The sequence below is a fragment of the Bacillus rossius genome, assembly GCF_032445375.1.
Source record: "Bacillus rossius redtenbacheri isolate Brsri chromosome 4 unlocalized genomic scaffold, Brsri_v3 Brsri_v3_scf4_2, whole genome shotgun sequence".
NCBI lineage: Eukaryota > Metazoa > Arthropoda > Insecta > Phasmatodea > Bacillidae > Bacillus > Bacillus rossius.
In genome coordinates this window covers 8,276,398-8,297,896 of record NW_026962011.1, presented here as the reverse complement: position 1 = coordinate 8,297,896, position 21,499 = coordinate 8,276,398, and the positions used below count along the sequence as shown (strand labels likewise).

The 21,499-nt window shown below is 37.3% G+C and overlaps 1 protein-coding gene and 1 non-coding gene across 2 annotated transcripts; both read right to left on the bottom strand.

Annotated features, from left to right (window-relative positions):
• Positions 1-3,559: 3,559 nt before the first annotated feature.
• On the bottom strand, positions 3,560-20,403 carry LOC134542306 (uncharacterized). The gene is made up of 8 exons (XM_063386452.1): positions 20,259-20,403; positions 17,385-17,500; positions 16,197-16,376; positions 13,397-14,762; positions 11,987-12,198; positions 10,759-10,947; positions 7,524-7,665; positions 3,560-6,080 (listed from the first exon to the last, which is right to left on the bottom strand). Exons 1-8 carry the CDS (start codon positions 20,275-20,277, stop codon positions 5,905-5,907), a joined length of 2,400 nt encoding a protein of 799 aa, XP_063242522.1. The 5' UTR covers positions 20,278-20,403; the 3' UTR covers positions 3,560-5,904.
• Positions 18,641-18,712, bottom strand: Trnap-agg (transfer RNA proline (anticodon AGG)). The gene has a single exon. It is a non-coding gene; the product is annotated as a tRNA-Pro (tRNA).
• Positions 20,404-21,499: the final 1,096 nt, after the last annotated feature.

Below are 21,499 nucleotides of genomic sequence, written 5' to 3'. Positions count from 1 at the left end.
CCCGAGAACTTGTAATACAATACACAGACAACTTCTTTCGCAAAGCAGCACAACACCCGTCCACACTCATACAAAACATAGGAATCCACAACATTACACGCCCATACCAACCACTAATTAATAATAGATTACCACCCAGGCAGACCACCGTGACCGGGCAGAAACCCGCCAACCATGGACACCACCCACAGTGCCAGTGCGCGTAGAAGAATGGACACCAACCATAGTGCCATTAGTGCTCGAGTTGAATTCTCATGTAATATTGTAAATAGTTCATAGTTGTTACCAAATTAACCAAATATTGTAAATTCTCATTCTAATCTTATTCATATAATTACTTGTTAAGTGTAATTTAAAATTAAGTTCATATGATGTAAGTGTAAATATATTATAACTAAATATAGTGCTGAAAAAGACATTGGGCAAACAAGCCCCCAGGACACTGCAAGAAGGTTTTTAAAATTTTCCTTCAAATAAACTGTATTCTCGGTTTCTGTCATTGTAATTTATAATGTAACAAATGTAAGTTTTGGCAAAAGAGCACAGAGTGCTGGCATATCAACAAATATTGTATAAAACACTGTAAAGGGTACTTTATGTAAATAAAAAACTTTTGAACTGAACTTCTGTGACGTCAGCTTTCGGATTTAGCGATCGTGAGTTCTACTCCCGGCCACGCCGATAAAAAAAATGTTTTTTTTTTTTTTTTTTTTCCGGTAAATTCTAAGATTATATCCATACATGTAACTGTAAATGATTCGGAGAGACTTTACCATTTCTTTGCGACGTTGCAACTCCAAATAGTTATCTCAGATGGTAATAGGTAGTGTCGGTAACTCATTTCCCTATGATAATTATACATAAATATAGTTTAAAAAACTGAAAAAAAACATGCTTTTAAAGAATATCAAACTAAAAAGTTAAAAATATAGTTTAAAAAACTAAAGAAACATGCTTTTAAAGATTAGCAAACTAAAAAGTAAAAAATAATTTTAAAATTTAATTTACGACAATAGTATATAAGCAATACTAGTATAAATGAAAAAAAAGCATGGGGCGCTTAATATACAAAAAAATATGGCACAAAGCGCCTCAAGCTTTTTTGTCATTTATACTAGTATTGCTTATATACTATTGTCATAAATTAAATTTTAAAATTATTTTTTACTTTTTAGTTTGATAATCTTTAATAGCATGTTTCTTTAGTTTTTTAAACTATATTTATTCAGATTATTTCTGCGTACACGAAAAGAATCGCACTGTAATATATATATATATATATATATATATATATATATATATATGTGTGTGCCGCAAATCAGCTTCTTAACATGTGATGTCTGTGAAAACATAAAACTAGTGACGTGTAAAATTATGTCTGATGTTACCAAGCATATTGGATGTGGCACTTTGATGTTTTGTAACAAGACAAACCGGATAGGTGTGTACCATACCATCGCACTACTCCGAAATATAGGCTTTTAGGGAATTAATTTAGTATTTGAAAAACGATGGCATAATTCAATCTTCGACATCACCATTGTTGTGACGTAGCTGAAGTAAATTTTCACCTCACCATCGCCATGTTGTAACATCCAAAACATTTTGGAAACGTTGCTTGACCACCTCTATGATAGCTAATAATTACTAATTAGAATTTCGACTCTTATCGCATTCACATGAAATGCAGTTTCCACAGTGTAGACGCTACACTTGGACCAATGTTTTGGGTGTGTCCCGCAAACATGGTGCAGACCACCAGCTTCTTCAATCTTTGTCTATGCAGAACTGTAAGCATGGTCTCTCCCCTTGTGTAAATTCTTACTGCAGTGAAGTGGAGACTGGGAAGTTGGTGCGTAGGCTGGGTGGGAGACCCGAAGGTGTAATCGAAGGGGTGTGAATTTAAACTGTATTTTTTTTTTGTAAATGGAAAATAATATTCTAGAAAATTATAGATATTTGTAAATTTATACATTTATATAAAACAAAGAGTGCGTGTAGATCAGTACATATGATAGAAATTAAACTTCTTTGGAAATTAAAACCTCGATTCGTAAATATATCGTAAGGAGTAAAACGGGAGAGAGAGAAAGAGAGAGAGAGAGAAGTAAGACAATTTTCTAATAATGTTTAATTAACAATAAATTTTACTCACGTTGAAATACACCATAAAGAAATCTGCGCGTGTTACTGTTTTCCAAAACAATTCTACCATTTGAAACACGCTAAATCTCTGCACGAAAAACTGAAATTCACAACAGGTAGCGCTATCTATGCGGGAAACGCAGGAACTGTCTGGTAGCAAATATAAAATTCAAGGTATTCACAGCTGACTGTACAAGATATATATTCTTGTTTATGAAACAAGCGCATGCCTCAATCTCTGTTTTATTCTTTCGTTCATTTAAGTATCTTGTTTTTTTTTTTTTTTTGAGGTGGTGAAGGAGTTTGGGGGGGGGGGGGGGGTGAGAATAATGAAACCAAGCCCAGCATAACCATAAGGCATTGTGCTATCTTTATATATCTTTGGCTAAGTGCCTCGCAATTCATAACAATGCTTCACGATAACTTTGTATTTAAATTCGGCCTGAAATCGCCCAAAGAAGTTTCACACTTCCTAAACTAACTCTACCAGTACAAAATAGTGTTCGCAGCAATACTGGAACCACATTCTTACCCGGGAATTTATTCTTTGTTTTGTCCCATTACGTACATTAGTTTAAGTCATTTGTAAACAGTTCCCTGAATAGCTTTCCATTATTAACTGTGCACATAATAAGCATGTTACAACCAATTAAAGTCGAATTATTGATTATTCGATTATCATTTTAATGGTTTAAAAATTTAAGCTTGAATGAAAATACAATTTAAATATTAAATTATACACCTATTTTCGTTAGAAATACTCATTATTATATCGAAAAAACGTATTTCATATAAAATAAAATAACCATCGCCTGATGATGTACATTGTTACAAATTTGGCAACTGGTTACTAAAGGAATCCTTTGTAAAAGTATAGAAATTAGACACGCTCATATATTTTTTCCCCCCAACACATTTCTCACCACTGTATCACTAGGTCGCTGAAGTCTGACACGTCGGAACACGTCCCAGCTTACTTAATTCTGCTGTTGCTGCATACTGACACGCGCCCAGTCGGATGACCTAGCTACTTAATACGATCTGTAGATTGGTTTTTTTCAGTGCGCAGGGTGACGACAGTGTCTAATGTCACACGTGGCCATTTTAGCGTCCACGTTATCTCTGTGCAGGCGGCATTTGGTGTTTGGTTGCCATGGCAACGCTGCAGGGACGCGCCAGATAGATAGTGAGGCAGGCGTGTTTGATATACTGTCTACATAGACTTTAAAATTGATAACTAGGTAAAAACTTTCACGTCCAGGGCTAGATTACTTTTAAAATGTAAAATTTTTATTGACGTTAAGTAAGTGAAATATATATAAAAAAAATTGCACACACTCTAACACTATATTTGTGTTGAATTGTACTCTTATATTTGGCTGGGTATTATGGCTAATTAAAACATAGACAATTATAATTTATTTTTTATTAAAAACATTTACTCTTATTGATAAAATAACTTATTTTCGTGAAAAAGTATTTGTATGACAAATAACATGCAACCGTTTCTGAGAAGACTTTACTATAATTCATCAATAACCTAAGAAAAATGTATAAATAAACTATACGATGGCTAGAATAACTTTTGGAACGGAAAATATATTATAAATAAATAATGGTTTATTATTTTCATCAACACGTAACATATGAATCACGTATGACCTATACGCATAACACATCCTTGTTTAACTAAAAAACCTTCAGAAAACTTCTTGGTGGCACTTCTTTGAAGAAGTCACCAGCAACTAAATCAGTTTCATACTAACTGTACATGTGTATGTTGCAAGTCATGCAAACTTTACAGTGCATTTCAGCTTGTTGTGAACTGTTTCCAATCAACTTCGGATAGTTATTTCTGTCTACAACTGAACCAAAATAAACTGGAACGTAACTTAGCTTGCACTTGTTCCAGGGGACATATTGTATGGACAAGTAGTTTTGGTTTTGAATACTTCTGGACGGAAAGAAAATACTTAAATAATCAAATAATGTTCATATTAGTTGGAATGCACTAATACTCATAATTTAAATGTCATTATTTGAAGCTTTCTTTTGTAGAAAATTTGAGGAACAGTTACAGTGAGTTCTAAGCTAATTTATTTAAGTTTACAACAAAATTATTTGTTTGTGGTTTTTTTCCAGTTATACTATTCATAGACTAACGATATGATACAGACTTATTATTGTCTTCTGTGCCATCATAAATGTCAAAGTCAGGGAGTTTTAAACATTGACACGTGCGTTTGTTAAGAAATATTTATTCGAAAATTTGTAAAAAAAAATATTTAATATATTTTAAAATTCACGAATAATGATGAACGAATCACTAACTGCATCGAGGCTTGGGTAAACAAAGAGACACGAGATTATATAACCTCGAGAAAGTGCCGTTAGCGATCGCCATGACAGGTCTATTGGCAAATAAGCTGTTCTGTGATGGTTTCGAAAACATTTGCTGCGCAGGTTGTGCCTGCAGTTTACACACATGTTCAAGGGAGGATCACACGGACTGAGTAAATGGGACAGCAACGAGAGCAAGTGAACTATCCTGGCTGCTCTACTATCTTTACATGGTGGAGTGGCTGTCCACACACAGAATTAAAAAATGGGGATGGTTCAGCACAGAAGTGGCGTCTAGCATACAATGCGCAATCGTGTTCGTCGACGTGCCCTATGAGAATGTTTTGAAAAAAAAAACTGCGCAGAAGCGTTGCTGCAAGAGACACGAGAATATTTAGGCTAGCATGAAAGGGAGAAATTAATTGCCTCATATGCTGCCTGTTAAGTGACCTGGTTTCTGTAATGTACAATGCAAATGTTCCACACGCATACGTTCTCGCGGTACAGTTCTACAACTTTTAATAGTTTCTTTTAAAGACCACCTTATCTTCTTGAGTAAACTGAGCACCAGGGGTTTAGCTAGCCAGCTGTGCTCTGCTAGACTGCGCCGGTTCACACAGCTGAAGTACGTGGGCTGGTGAGCCGTGTAGTGGAAAATTGTGAAGCGGGGGAAGGAGAGAGAACGAGCTACTATCCACATGTGCTATCCCAATCGACTCTTCCAACCCCTAGCTTTAAAGCCCTGCTACACTGTCAAAATTTTGCCTCCAGTATTATGACTATCGAGTTGGAGGAGTAGTGCTGGACAGAAAATGGCTTCAAAATTTCCCCATCAAATATATTTGGACAGATAACCTAAAATATATGTCACACTATCAAAGTTAATTTTTGGTCTGAACAATCTCAAACTTTTCAATTTTAATCTCAATTTGAAACTAAACAGTGCTAGATTGAATTTTGAAACTTGTTACTGTGTTCATCCATTAAAAAATTATTTTTTAACATGTACAAATTTAAATCTCAATTATATTCGTTGCATAGTGAAATAAACGACCAGCGATTTTTTAAAATTATATGTAAACATAATTTCGTTTTTACACGTGAAATATTTTCGCATACAACATTCATATTAGTATTATTCTAGTTATTTAACTTCTTTTAATCTCATTAATCGCCAAATAGTCGTTGTGCCGGAAACAAATGAAATTTCCATTTTGGCTGGGCACGATTTTGATCCAACAGCTGTGCCTGTGAAGTTTTTAGGTGACGTCACGACCCTCCAACTTTATTTGGCGCGACACGCGGAAAGGTGTTTGTGAAGCGGAAATTTGACAGTGTGCCAGGGCCTTGTAATGCTCTTCCGAGTGGTTTCCCCGACTGGCCGCACGAGGGCGGCGGCGCCCCAGTCCGCGGCACGCCTCAGAACTTGACCTTCTTGACGTACGGCGACGTCTTGAGGGTGGGGTCCGTCACCTTGCCCGCCACCACCACCAGGTCGTGGACGGTCCTGTCGACCACGAAGTACAGGAACGGGCGGTCGGCGACGAACCGCTCCTCGTCGCCGGTCCTGGTCTCGGCGGCGTGCTCGCTGGAGCCTGCGGACAACACGCCTGCTGTTGCGCTCCCGACAGCAGCTCGGCCAACGACCACGTGGACGACCATGTTGCTTGCGGCGAAGCACGTGGCAAGGGAAGAAACTGATAAGGATAGTGTGTGAGATATGGTCTTGAAAAAATTTAAAAAAATTTATAATATAGGCTATACAATTTTATGATACTTTGGTACTCTTATAACAACGTTTGTAGTAAAGTTTATGTTTATAGCGTTTGTTTAGCTGATATTTATTTATAGAATTAATAATATAAGAAGATAATATAAAACCATTATTCAATACGTAGATCCAATAGCCTTAGTAAATTACCAGCATTATTATTAAGAACCAAATGACAGCATGGGACATATATAAATTATAATAATAAGAAGGTATGAATCTCGTAGGTTAAGATCTAGGAGACAACCGAGTTAAGCCGATTTGTAAAAACAAATATCTCCCATCGCACGGCTCCTTTTCAAACTAACAATACTTACTATGCTTAATGAAACAGCTATGACTAGAGACCCAGTAATTTCGAGGATGATTTGGTCGTAAGGTGGACTGCAACCGTTTGTACAGTCGCATTTATTTGGTGATTGGATCACAAATATTTCGACATTCCTCTTTACGACTGTGAGCCAAATAACCACCAGCTAATCGCGAAAACCCACCCACGAAAAGGCGAGGATTCAAGAAGTGAGTCAACCGATAGACAAGAAAATTTTAGTAGGGAATACAAATGACTGTGAATTTAGAAGGAGACTACGTCAGTCTGTTGTATAAATATACATATTAGTAAATACAGTACAGTACTTCAACTACTTAATATTGGTCATGGCTATCAACACTGAAAAATGTAATCACCTATGTTTATAGTTAAAATAAAAGTTCTTTCATTATTATTTAAAATCAAATTTTATAATTAACGACAAAAATCTATCTCAGGTATTTTGTGATTATTGCTATACTTACTGCATATATAAGTTATTTTCATAGCAAATATAGATAGACTATATAGAGATTTGTGCAACAGAACGCTTCGCGATGAAATGGAAAAAAAATAACCTTTACCCCAGTCAATAAACTCAGTTTATAGAGAAAAAAAATTATCTTTTAGGCATGTTAATGTAAACGTCAACTTCACATACGGAAAGAACCAGAAAAAAACCAAGTGAATATTCACTCTTCTCCTGAAGGTTCGAATAGAAACTTGTGATATCATCAATGGAGAATAGGAGGGGCGACGGGACGACAGCGAAACACGGTCGGAGTCGATGGATGGGATAGCAAGAGTTCCTCCAGGACACCCACTGACCCACCCTAAGAATCGATCCAGGACCGGGCGATCTGATCACCCGACCACCCTCAGAGTGCTCGCCACGTGTCGAGCGAGTGCGTCGCAGCAGGAGACCCGGAACACCAGACGAAGCTCCTAGTGTCTCACCTGTGAGGTAGTTTGTCTCCGAACGGTCCGGCTCCACCTTGATGGTGACGAACTGGGCCAAGTCGTCCACGAACAGGCCCGACTCCTTGGACATCCCTGACAGGTCCGCCTTCTCTTTGCTGAACACGTCCTTAATTCCCAGCTGCAAAGCAACACGCTCAGATTGCAACAACATATAACGTGGTCAACACACTTCATCGCACTGTTTGAACTTCTTAGACAAGAGGAAAACAAGAGCTGGGTATAAGATCTACTCGTGAAGTTTTGGAAGAAACAGGAGATAAAATAGAAAAGCAAAGGCAGGCACATGGACTTTTGGCGACGCCGGGCACCACTTTCAAGCTGGCTCGATGTTCATTAACTGAATCATGCTTGTTGAGGGGGGTAGGGGGTTGCCCCCAAAAATTAGTAACTACTTCTACGATATCGACTCTGCGGAAAATATAATTCCTACGCGTTGTAAATAATAAAATGATCACAGGGAACTCATTCAGATTAAAAGAAAAGTGTTGTGGCTGACTGGCTGGGCGCGTGAGCTTTAAGGGCGACACGGGCTCGCGCATCACACGCCGCTTCGCCTCTAAGAGCCAAGCAACGAACTGGCCTGCAGTATTGTCGTAGTTAAAGCACCTCTGTGGGATTTTAAGCGGTGATCCTACAGTTTTATGTTGGAATATGAAAGATAAATGCTTGCTAACATTCCGTATACCATTTAGAACACTGTGTGTAGGATTTTGCATACCTAAAAGTCCTTGAAAACACCCGTTTCTGTCTTTTTACTTGTCACCTTATATATGAAACTTAGGAACGAAACTTGAATAGACAAGTGCAATGGTTGTTAAATGATATTCGTAATGAGACAACTTTAATGCATCTTGAGCGGTTTGAAAATAGCGGGTTAACACTTGAAGCTCATGAAGCCGTTAATGGTGACCCGGCCAGGCGACCACTACCTTAAAGCCGAATGAAAATTTACGGAAATGAAAGATTTTAAACAGTGAAAAGATAAATAAAGATTTTTTTTAAATATAGTTTTAGGGCGAGGGAGGCATCTGTGAACACTGGTTTATCTCTAGAATAAGGTCGATTTGCCTAGACACAAAAATAAGGGTTTAGGTGTTGAATATGCTACACCTGTACCCTAACTCTATTCCTAGTCCATGATAAAATAAAGCCAGTCCCCTATTTTTAGGCAAACAATTTTGGTGTCCTATTTGTTGCCGTTCTGTTGCTAAAATTACGCGCATGCGCAGAGCTTACTTTTTCTTGAAATACCGCCCTAAGTACGACTAAGGAGTAGGGAATGCAAGAATTAGCAGTGTTCATTAACTTCTATGATAGAATCCACAGTCCTCTGTACGTTGTCGGACAAACTTCGCCTGCCTGTTGGCTGCGCTGTTGAGAGACGCTGGTACCAGGTTTCTTGTGATTCCAGAATTCGATTGAATAAGGATCACTCATTGGTCTACAGTCTTCCACCTTAACTGAGGGGCCAACTGCAGAAACATATAACATGTAAAACATTTAGGATGTGCTAATAAAATCCTCATATCCTCAAACACCTACCAATTCATAGTATTCGAATGATTCGATATTCGAGGAGAAAGATTTAAAGAAAAGTACTGGAGGAAATAAAGTAAATTCAAATGTTTACCATTTATACCCTCTGTAGTTTACTTGGTCAAGTTTTTTTTTTTATAAATATCCTGTTACCATCCCCCAAAATATTGTATTTAACATGTAATCGTACGTATAATGAAATTACATTATGTACTGATTCTGGAAACTTCATTTGTGAAACAACCACTTAAAGGGTATAAGGTTTCAACACCATACATAATATTTTTCATATATTATACATTATTTTATTTTGGACACTTGACACCTAGATTCAGGTTCGAAGGGGAGGCATATTCGGGAATCTCTCTGGGAATTAAATTCAAGATTTGGATTCAAGAAAATTAGGATTCGATCGCTATATATATATATATATATATATATATATATATATATATATATATATATATATACATCTATTTTAATTTATATTGCATCACGAAACGTACCCTAAGAATTTATTCCCAGTCTCAATAATAAGTAGATATTCCAAAATTCATTTTATTGTTTGGTACCGGGCTGAACTCCATACCCTTGTATAGAAATAAGTCATTGTACTGTGTTCATTGGCTGTTGACACATTTTACCTTCTAACCGAATCGCATAAGGTTGGATAATACAATTTTATTTTTTAATTTTATTTTTGGTTTCTATTCTTCGGGGCATGTTATTTTATAGGAGCATGCATTTTTCACGAAATAAATTCTGATTGCCTATTAGACTGCAACAATATATGTTGCGCTAGTGATTGTTTCTTTGTAATTGGCGGCAAGAGAAGCCATTGCCCTATTTGGCCGGGCCATTCAGGATGCGTTTGCTCCCACATTGGCGGGGTGTGGCTGGTGTGCCAAAAGTAGACACGTACCTGATATAAATCCTACCAACCATTAAAAAAAAAAACACTGACCATGCTACAAAGTTTCAACACAAAGATGATCTGAAAATGTTTGCGCGAAATATACTTGGATAGGGATTGGAAAAATTCGCGGTTTCTATAACCTCTAGGGTAGACACCAAAATCCCCTACATACTCAGGCAAATGCTATCTGCTCATTGGTTACTGACATGTGAGACTTAGACTGCAATAAGGTATGTTTACGCCAGTTGTTTCTTCCTTGTGATTGGTAACCGTCCGCAAGAGAAGCCATTGGGTTATTTGGTCGACCACTTGATTCCGCACTGGATTACTGTGATCGGTGTGCTAACAGTAGACATGTACCTGAAAGAAACTCACCCAATCACGAAACACAGAACGATGCTTCATTGATTTAACTGTCAGCATGTATCGAAATATTTTCGCCAAAAATATACGCACCTAGCTATGAGTAGAGACCGGAAAAGTTCACGGATTCAATTGGCTGAAATTAAAATACATAAACCTTTTAGCTGCTTTCGCTTTTGGCTCATAATTCATCTGGACGACTGTGTACCAATGAAAAACCCTGAACCAAAGAAGTATCCAATTTTGAGCAAACCAGTTAAGACGACTCTCACGTCAGCAGCCAATTAGTCATTGAATTCTCGAATGTACTGTGGAGGATATCCTGAAGGTCAACGAAATCGCGAGTTTTTCCAGTGGCTAGAAACGAGTACCTCAGGAGGCAGAGAGAATACGTACCATGTTGAGCGCCTTCGTGGGGTTGGTCGTGGTCTCCACCTCGAAGCTCGGCAGGCAGACGTACACCTGCTTGGGGCTCAGGCGGGCTAGGACGTCCCTGAGCGGGTACTTGGGGAGGCGGTCGGCGATCAGAGCCCGCAGACCGTCCTTCTGGTTGGGCAGCAGCACCAGCAGCGAGTAGCGGCCGCCCTGGACAAGGCAAGCCTCGGCGTCACAGCCCAGTCCGCTCCGCCTCCCCGTCGTCTACATGCGCTTAAGTGACACCTTTTACAAGGGGAAACTTCTTTGCTGAAGGGGCTACAATCTTCAGGCGTTACGAAATAGGGGAATAAAAAGGCACGTGTTGGAGGGATCGGTAGTGGATGAAAGTGCGTCAGCTGCGACGCCTCACCAACGCTTCCACTAGCGGTCGAATGGGACGACAAAAGGGGGGGGGGGATAGTCACGTATTGTAGCAAGCTTTACGAAAGTTGTAACGACCGGAAGGGGATAGACGGCAGGGTAGAGGTAGAAATGACACTGTTGCTACGGAATTCTCGTAACGCCGATTGTGTTCGTCTACTCAGGTACATAAGGGAACATAACCCCACAAACACTCCCATTAAAAACAGCCATGAGACTACCAAACCTTCCACTGACACTCCCTGCAAGCGAAAATGGAAGCTTACCAGCAACATTATATTGTTATACATACAGGATCATAACCTCACTTATTTAAATACACTTGAAATTTTTTATAAACACAATTTCCATCACTGCTACGTTTTTTAATGATATGAAATATCAATAATTAAAGTATAAGATGAAAAAGCACAAATATAGTATTAATTTTTATTGAGCTTTTTTTTTGCACGTAGCCTTTTATCATCCTGAGAAAATTTCGTTTTATGGCGCGAGCGCATAAAAATTATTCACTCTTTATCGTTTCGTCATAACGCGCCTAAAGAAGCATAACTTCAAAAATAAAGAGTTTCATTTAATAAACCATTAAATAAAGTTTTTGATGACAACTATAGGTTTATAAAAATTGACGTTTATTAATGACACACTTCACACCGAATCTGCGTTGCGTATGGCTAGAGACCGGAAAAAAATTAGCTGAATAATTTGGTGATATGCTAAAATACAAATACCTAATAGAAACCATCTGCTACTGGTCGGATGTCAATATGAATGACTGTGGGCCACTGGGAGAGGTGATGGATCGCAGGTGACGAGCTCGTCTCACCTGGTAGGGCAGCTCGATGGCCGTGCTGTCCAGCTCGGGCACGCTGGCCACGCCGAAGCGGCCCTCGGCGTGCATGGTCGGCACGCTCAGCTCGCGCGAGCCGGAGGCGTGGAACACGCTCGCCTGGCCACGCTCCCGCCGGCCGAAGGGCGTGGCCCACGAGCCCTTGTAGTAGAGCGCGTTGAACACGATCATCAGCGAGTCGCCCGGCTCTGCGTACCACAGCAAGGCTTGCAACACAACACGGGGTCCCTCACCCCTTCCCCGCCCCACATGGTGCGCTCAGCTTCAGGGAAAACAACGCGATTTTAAAACTGCTCAAGGATATTCCAGGTGTGTCTGTTCACGGAAAACGCTGAGGGCCGATAAGTACTTATGTTTCCGGATTATGTTTCAGGCTATGTTATAAGGCGTCTGGCTTATGTTTAATTGAATGAAACTCTACAAAAAACACTAAATTCCAATAAAAAACAATTCAATATAATAATTGGGGTTTAATGAAGTCATAAAAATATGTTAAAAATGTAGGTGTTAACTATGTAGTTATCATTCTTTATGAAATTGATAAAAAACTATTAATATGTAAACCAAACCCAAAATAACTTAAACGTAAAACAAAATATATTTTTAAGAAAAAAAAAAGTCCTAGAGATTCTTTTCCAGGATTTTTATACTAGTAGCTGTCATTTTAAGTTTATTTCCGCAAACATAAAATTTTGGCGTTTGCAAATATTGTTTCCAAACATTAGCACTTTACTTCAGAAATTAGACTTTTAAAAATCACAACTTGAAGACCTTCTTCGAACTATAATTTCAAGCTTATTTTATGGACGTCTTCGCAGAGGCGTCATTACAGAAAACGTTTATTCAGACCATGCGCGATACTTATTCATATTACCTCTTACAAAATCAATCCCTGTCAATGCAGGCACCTAAGGTGGTCGAGAAATGTTTATATTCGGACGAAATAGTTTAAAAGCGTGTATGAAATACATTATAAGAAAAGAGAATTTTTGTACAAACGGGTGAGAAATAACAGGTTTTCCGCCTAAGTAGACACTTGTTATAATTTTATGAATCCCGATGTCAAAGATTTACATAATTAAATACGCATCCCGAAAACGCGTCTTTAGAGCATACTGTAAGGTGCACTAGCTTAAAATTCGAAAAATAAAATTTATCAATAATGCGTAAACGGTGTTATTTATCGATTATTTACTAAGAAAAAGTTCATGATTTTCAAGTGTCCCGCACGATTAAATAATTTAACGATAATACAATGAAATTCAGTTTAACTGTCTGTGCTAGAATTTAAATGGACGTGATAGTTCTAGGAATTTATCTTTTTCACAATTATTACGTAATCAGTAACATACAATACTTTTAGATGACTAAAAATAAATTACTTACTTTCAGATGCTTTTTTGACGATACTGTTTCCTGAAATTCCCGATGTTACATCCTTGTCCCCAAGAACTCCACGCCTTACTCTCTTGTCCATGTCCATGCTTCCCATTTCCTCTTTCTTCATATCTGGATTCTTCTTATCATTATCGTTCATCGATGGCCTCTCTTTGTCAGTTTTATCCATGGTTGCCATTTCCATGTTTATTTCGCCCATAATAGGTTTATTCTCAGACATTTCGAATTTTTTGTGCATTTCTGAATCTGAAATATCTTTTTTTGGTTCTTCTTTCATGAGTTTGTCTTGTGGAGATGTATGTTTATCACTTTTCATTGCGTCTTCGATCAAAGCAGCTTCTTTCATCGCATGTGTCATCATTGATTCCTCCATTATTGTTCCATCCTTGTATAAATTATCTTCTTTCATGGCATTTTCTTTGATTCCTTCAGCCTTTGAGTCATCGCGTTTTCCATCAGGTATAGTATCATGCGGCGAATATTTCACAGATCTCTGTAACCTAATGCTGCCTTTTTTATTCATATCCTTTTCCGCCCCATCTCCAGACATCATCATATCTTCTTCTTTTTTCGGTAATGATGAAGAATCGTCTTTCATTTCTTCCTTTTTAATTTCTTCCTTTTTAATTTCTTCGTTTTTAATTTCTTCTTTTTTCATTTCTTCGTTTTTAATTTCTGGCTTTTTCATTTCTTCGTCTTTTATTTCTTCGTTTTTAATTTCTTCTTTTTTCATCTCTTCATTTTTCATTTCTTCCTTCTTATCAATTTCTTTCTTATGTTCATTTTCACGTTCCTTATTCAGTAAATCTTCTATAAATGGATCTTTTAAGGAGTCTGGCTTATTTTCTAACATCTCCGGTGTCACTTCAAACTCCATTTCTTTGTTGGGCATATCCTTGTTTTCAGAGTTCATATCCTGTTTCTCGGGCATATTGTTTTTTTTCTCGGACATAACTTCTTTTTCAGGCATCTCCCCTTGTCTTACTGGCATCATATCTATCTTTCCATCAGTCATAACTTCCTTCTGGGACATTGCACTCTGTCCTTCAGGTTTCATTTCATCCTTCTCAGGGATGATGGGTTTACCTTCTAGCATGGAGCCGTGCTTTTCAGGTAGCATGTCCTCTTTGTCGTTCTTCATCTTCTCGTTGTTGTCATCGTGGTCCAAATGCATGGCGGCTTCGAGCTCCGGGTCGGGCGGGTCGACGGAGGTCTCCTCGTACAGAGGCTCCACGTTGCGCACCTCCGTCAGGTAGCTCTCCGCGAGGACCCGCTTGTATTCCGGCTCGATGGAGAAGTTCTTGTAGACGTAGAACCACGTGTGAAACTCGGGCACATTCAGCTTGTGGGACTCCTGCAACAAACACGAGGCCAGATAGAATGCAATAGGCTATGGCCAAGGGAGAAAATCTGTAGGATTCTCAATTGGGGCCCCACGGAAAGTTACGGCCTGAGAGTTGTGCGCGCTGGCTTAACTGATACAAATTGTACTGTTGTACACTGTCCATAATTTTTTTGCCTATATTCATGCAGTAAGCAGATAACTGTATAATATACAGAAAGTATTTACATAAAACATGGTTTTGACGTACACATTTAACCACCTTGTTTCACAATTTACCTATTTTGAAAGCGCAGTGAGGGGCTCTTTAATTCCGGGGGGGGGGGGGGGGGACCAGGCCTCCCTGACCTCCCGTACCGGGATCAATGCAATGACTATGACTATGTACATTAACCTACGCATAATTTTTAGAATATTTCTTAAAGATGAAATAAGCAAAAAAAATAATAAACAAGAAAAGCATTACAAATCTATCAGGGGTTACTATGTTACAAAAATAAACAGCACTAGCCTTATCATTATGCTTCTCTAAACCATACAATATATAATATTGTATGTATTCTCTAAGCAATGTTGCTAACGAAATAAAAGTTGATAGGAGAAGACTTAGTAACCAGTATTTTGTTATCATTGATACATAAATTGGAAATTCCAATAGTCAAATATTTAAAATAAATTCTGGTTTCAAAGAAAAGAAACTAATTATTTTATTTATTCTTGGTCACATTTAGTTGCCCGAATTCTTTTGAATAGCTCACTCGACACCAATTTTGTTTTAAAACACTGAAAGTCAACCAACAAAACATTTTGAAATTCAAGTCACTGAGTTATAAGTTTAGATATTTAAGCATAAGATTTTATTTTGCTTGCTAGTACTTACAATATATTTGTACAAGTAGATACTAACTACATTTGTTAAAAGTAATATGAAAAAATCGGAATTAAATGTAATTGCAATAGGTATTTATATCTCATGAGATAACAATATAATTTCCCCAAGCGTTTCCAAAAGAGATGTATGATTACAACAATATATGTTATCATTTGCTGCACTTGATTGAAACTTATATTTTATAATCGAGCCCACTTAAAAATATAATAAATGCCTGTAATATAGTAAACAATATTTGTGTTTCATCTTGTATTTTCACGTCTTCTTTAACGTCATTTTTATACATTTTATTTCATCAATCTGCCACTTTAAGTTGATAGTTAAAATCAATAGAAAGTTAACGCCTCCTGCGACCCAGCCATTACCTAATTTAAAAGAGTCTCATAACTCAAAGTCAATCGGAGAAAAGTTTAAATGCCAATTAATTACGGTTCTGAATCAAAACAACAAAATTCGAAATGTGTTGTTATTTTAGAATTATAGGCATTTCTATAATATGAAATGTTATACGTATGTGTGTGTAGTGGCCAAACTGTCCAGGCTCGGGGGCTGACCTTGAGGTTTTCCAACACGCCCTTGTAGGCGGCGCGGACCAAGTGGTCCTCAGCGGGGAGGTGCAGGGCGTTCACCAGCTGCGCCTTCGTGTCCCCTCGGGCGCCTTCGGCCAGGATCGCCATCAGCGCCGAGTAGCCCATCGGCGAGAAGGCCATGTTCTTCTCCTCGTCGATGTAGCTCTGCATGCAGCACCAGAGTTCGGGCACGGAGGTAAGTAGAGGCCAAGTTCGGAGTGATGCGGAGCGGACCGTACAGCCACAAGCAAAGTAGACGCAAGTTTGAAACATAAAAGCTTTTACCATGCTAAAAAAATATATTGTGTCTGCATACGTCTTACAATCTTTTTTGTGTCACGTACATCCTACAAAATTATCGTATCATTATACATCCTGCAAAATTACCGTGTCAATGAACATCCAACAAAATGTATATTGTAATTATACATCCTACATAATTATCGTGACTATTTACATCCTACAAAATATATCGTGTGATTATACATCATACAAAATCATCGTGTCAATATACATCCTGCAAAATATTTTGTGTTGATATACAGCCTTCAAAGATTTCGTGGTCTCAACAAAACCTAGTAATTATGCATTAACTAATAGGCATTAGTCAATTCGTAGTTACCACAACATTGTATTGTGTAAAGGTTGACAAAATATATATATAGTGTTGGTTACAAAATTGATTTTTTTTTCCTTTCAGAACACAATTCAAGATTCGCTTCCGTATTTGCTCCCAGCAGAAACGCCTTTGCCCGAAAATACCCAGTTGTAGTGTTTTCTATCTGATCCGGACACTTTGCATTAATTTATCTACGCAGTTATACTAAATGTTAGCTAACATGCGTTCAAATAAGTTATAAATTTTTAATTGATTATAATAAACAACCAACAAGGAATTTTTAATTTTTTGGATTTGTTTTCATGCTATACATCATGTACTAAAGGTCTTCCTGAAAGATATTTTTTGCAGGAAACTGAAGATTACTCATTCCAGTTTGTTAATTTTTTTACGTGTACATATGGTTTAAACAAATGTTAAATTTTTGTTATTAAATCGTAATAAATTTACTCTCTGATGTGTTGAATGTGGGCACAGTAGGTCTGAGAGAAGAAAATAAGTATCACGCAGGAGAATGGTTAAATGAGAGAGAGAGTAAAACTTCTCAACTTTACCTGAAGCATAGCTGTCGCTATTTCACTGGTTCCGTCTCCAAGGAAGCTGTCTGCGTCATGTCTTCCCAACCTTGGGAGGCCACTGCTTGCAGTTATCAGTGCTGTCAACACTAGCACTGAAAAAATAATTTTTTATGTTACTTATTAAAATTTTATTCCTATTTATAATTATTCATTTTAATAATTTAATGCATATGAAATAAGTCAAACTAATAATTCGAGGAAAAAACTTAAATTCAGGAATACATAAAAAAATTAAAATTTTGTTATTGAATATGTTATGCAACACATAACTAAAGGAATAATAACAATCCTCAATAAAAACTGTAATTATTTCACAAGTATATGTCACAAACACGAACAATAAAAAATGCCCAAAGTTGTTTGCCTTAATTAAAAAACCAACAATTTTTGGAAAGTTGAACTAGCGATATTTTTTTTTTTTTTTTTTGGAGTTGTTTGAATTTTGACAAGCTTTTGAGGTTGTTTTTTTTGCACTTGGCCTTATAGTATGTATGTCATATTGATAAATCGCACGAATAAAAAACTGGAAATAAAAATTACAATGAAATTGGTGCTATAATTTTCAAGAAAATATTATATATTATAAATTTTAAGACTATCACAGATCGTAATGGAATAATTTTTTAATCACATGGTCACGCAAATCGTAATAAATTTTATTTGATCAGCAATATGTTATTTGTATTGCGATTCAAGAATAGAGTATCCAATTGTTAGAGTTTGTGGTTTTTGCTGTTATAATACGTCAAAAACGATCTAATATTCTTAATGAATCAAAGATTATTTAAGTTATTTTTTTTTTTAAATTTCATTTAGTGTTTAATCTGATGAACAAATGTAATTATGTTGTTATTAAACTTAACAAAATAATTTGTTTTCCAATAGTTTGAAGTGTTTAATGAAAGTACTTACAATAAGCATACATTAAGGCGGAGTCACATTATGCGCCTGAACCGGAGTATTTGCCGTTTTCTACTCGGTGAATTATTCTAGATCAATTGTTTAATGTTCGATTTTGATAAATTTACTTAAGGCATTTTTGAGATACCTGAATTGTGCACTCTAAGAAAAAATATCAAAACCATTTGTAGCAACAACAACAAAAAATTCTGTGGAAATTTTAATTGAAACGGTAGAAACGATGGTGTGACTCTGATAAAATGAAGTAAATATCTTGAAACATTATTTCTAAAATCAGTTTTATGCCTAGAATTCAATTAAAACGTTTCACAGGGCTCGTCCGGGATTTGAACCCGGGACCTCTCGCACCCTAAGCGAGAATCATACCCCTAGACCAACGAGCCATCTGATCGTGTATTGAAATAACAGTGTATATATATAACATATAACAAATTCGTTTCTGAAATCCCTTACTTAGAACGTCACTAGCGCAGCCATGTTTGACAAGTTGGATGATTTGAGTTTCATTAAAATATTTCGCATATAGACAGGTTCTGAAATATGCTGAATGTTGGATGTACTTTGCCAATAAAAGTCGTGCCTAACGAAAACGAAAATGTGATGTGTTTTCATCACATCGAATATGTAAAATGGTGACGAACACATCAGCGATTAAAGAGTTTATAAAATTGAAATAAATAAAATAATGTTTATCTGAATGTGCTACTCGAAAATATTTTATGTGTAAAAAGGAAATTATGGTTCTATAACTTTAAAAAAACACTGAACATTTATTTTTATTATGTAACGAATATTATTGTGAAATATATATTTTTTTATTTAAAAAAACTGTAAATGAACAAATAGCATAACAAGTTCAAAAGTTCCATCCAACCCATTGTTGCGTTATTTCATTTCAAATAGAGATTAAAATTGAAAAGTTTACTCTAGCTCAGACCAATATATATTTTTATTGTGGAAACCATTGTTCGTCAATATTACACCACCTATATTGTCAAACATAGTTGGAGACAAATATTTGGTAATGTGCCCCGGCACTTAATGGCTGTACCTTGTTATTCCTAGTATAATGGTACCCTCAGGCTATGGTACAGGTTCATAATATAGTGATTTAAGAAATATCTCTAAATCAATTCGTACTTCCTTTTGACCCTGCGTTATTTATAATACGAAATCCACATCCTGTAAATAATAGTAAATATATTATACAATTAAATTTTACGTAGATTATCTAAATCCCAGTCTCTCTTCTTAACTAACTAAATTCCGTGCTACCACCTACCAATACAATCCTAAATATAGTTACGGTTATCACTGGCTTAATGATCGCTAAACGCTCTGAGACAGCGCCTGCCTTAATAATGCCACTGTGCGACGGGAAGTCGCCCACCAGGGGTCTGAGGTCGACACTTTGCAGGTAGCCACACTTGCTGTTTTACACACAACAACATTTCATATTTTTGTATCTTTGTCACCAAAAAATGGCGTTAGAAGTTAAAAGATAACTTTTATTTTTATTTTATTTGTGAGATTTAACTGTTATTTTACTTATCTAATTTGTATAATAAACTTCGCAAATTAAGTGACATTCAATTTAACGATGAAAAGCAATTTTAATTACGTGAGTATGTTGTTATAATTCATTAAAGATTATTGAATGAGACTGACTATACACACGCAGTGTGGTTCTTCATTGAATAAAACTTTTTGTTTAATACTTTTTATCATTATATATCAGAAATATTTTTCATTTGCACAATATTAAAATAAATCGAAATTATAAAAAATATTTCGTGTATATTGAATTGTTTGTTATATTCACAATTTTTCAACGGACGCCTTAGGCTAACTAGTTTATCAATGATATTAGGTAATTCGTTTGCATCTAAAAATCGTAGAGCCGGTGATATAAATGGTTTATGCTCTTACCTGTTACCGACGGACCCATCCTGTCTGCAGTTGCCCAAAGCGTAGCGGGCTGTCTGACCTTCGCGCCGGACCAGGCGTCAGTTTTATGTCTTCTTCTGGCTCGCCCTCCCCACCCCTGCGCCTTTTCCTCAACCTGTCCTGGTGACGCCGCCAAGGGGGCAAGCTCTTGTTTTTATTTATTTTGCTTCTTCCTCCATCGCCTCGACCTAGCAGTCCATCAGACTGCCGTCCATACCCCGCCCCGCCTTAGCTCCACCGTGACGTCACGAGCAGCGGGTGGTCACGAGATACAGTCGTACCCGTCTTCGCGCCCTCTCCCTGCCCCTCATCGTCCTCCTTCACCAAGAGTCACGTGCCTGAACTGGAGAACCACGCTCCACTGACTGTCTTAGTCCCGCACATGACGTCAATGTCTTCGGCGCGTATACTCCGGCCGGCCCTAGCTTCCACAGTGGCTCGAGAGAGCTCGAGCAGAGCTTTGTGGATTGAATCAACCTCCTTGAAGGCTGTTCCTCTGCCCGTTCAGTATGCTCATTGTACCTGGAAGTTTGGCGAACAATCGATCCACCCTCGAATAAGTGTTACATTTTAACTCACAAATATATATTTTTAAAATGATTAATGTTTCACGCTTGTTATGCAGAAAATACCCTCCTGGACTTAGTAATTGTTGTCCTTGTTAAAAAAAAAAAACATTTGCCCAACTGTACCAGGCTTTCGAATATCGTGCCCCTCCTTTAAGGGGCCTTTCAGAAAACTGCTCAAGATATCCAAGCGGTATCTGTGAAAATCATTTAAGAATAGTTTATGAGTAATTCTGTTAACGTACTTAGTTTTAACTCTGAATGTTTAGAAGAGTGAAAGTGGCCAATACGTGTGTTTCGAGAACAATAATTATTCGGATGAATTCTTGAAAGCACTCATAGGACATGCATTACACCTTTATTTTCATGTCTCTGCCATATATGGTGTTATGGTTATCACTCATAGTTTACCTATGGCACGACTAGAAGACTGCGCACCTGACCAAAGCCTTGCGTTTAGAGGTGACACCGCGCTAGAAGCACCAGCGAACGTCGCTCTTATCATTCTGCCTCACTAACACAAATACATCCCTGACTAAGCCGACCCTTTTACAGGCGTATGCCCCATTCCAGGTATTATTTTATACTACTTACTTTCCACATGGTAAAACGTGCTGACGTTTTTAATGGCTGAACGTTTTACAAATTATATATATA

Coding starts and splice junctions, on each gene's coding strand:
- LOC134542306 (XM_063386452.1), bottom strand. Junction 16,377..17,384: donor TAGCGACAGCTATGCTTCAG/GTAAAGTTGAGA, acceptor TGCTGCATGCAG/AGCTACATCGACGAGGAGAA. Junction 12,199..13,396: donor CGTCAAAAAAGCATCTGAAA/GTAAGTAATTTA, acceptor TGTGGTACGCAG/AGCCGGGCGACTCGCTGATG.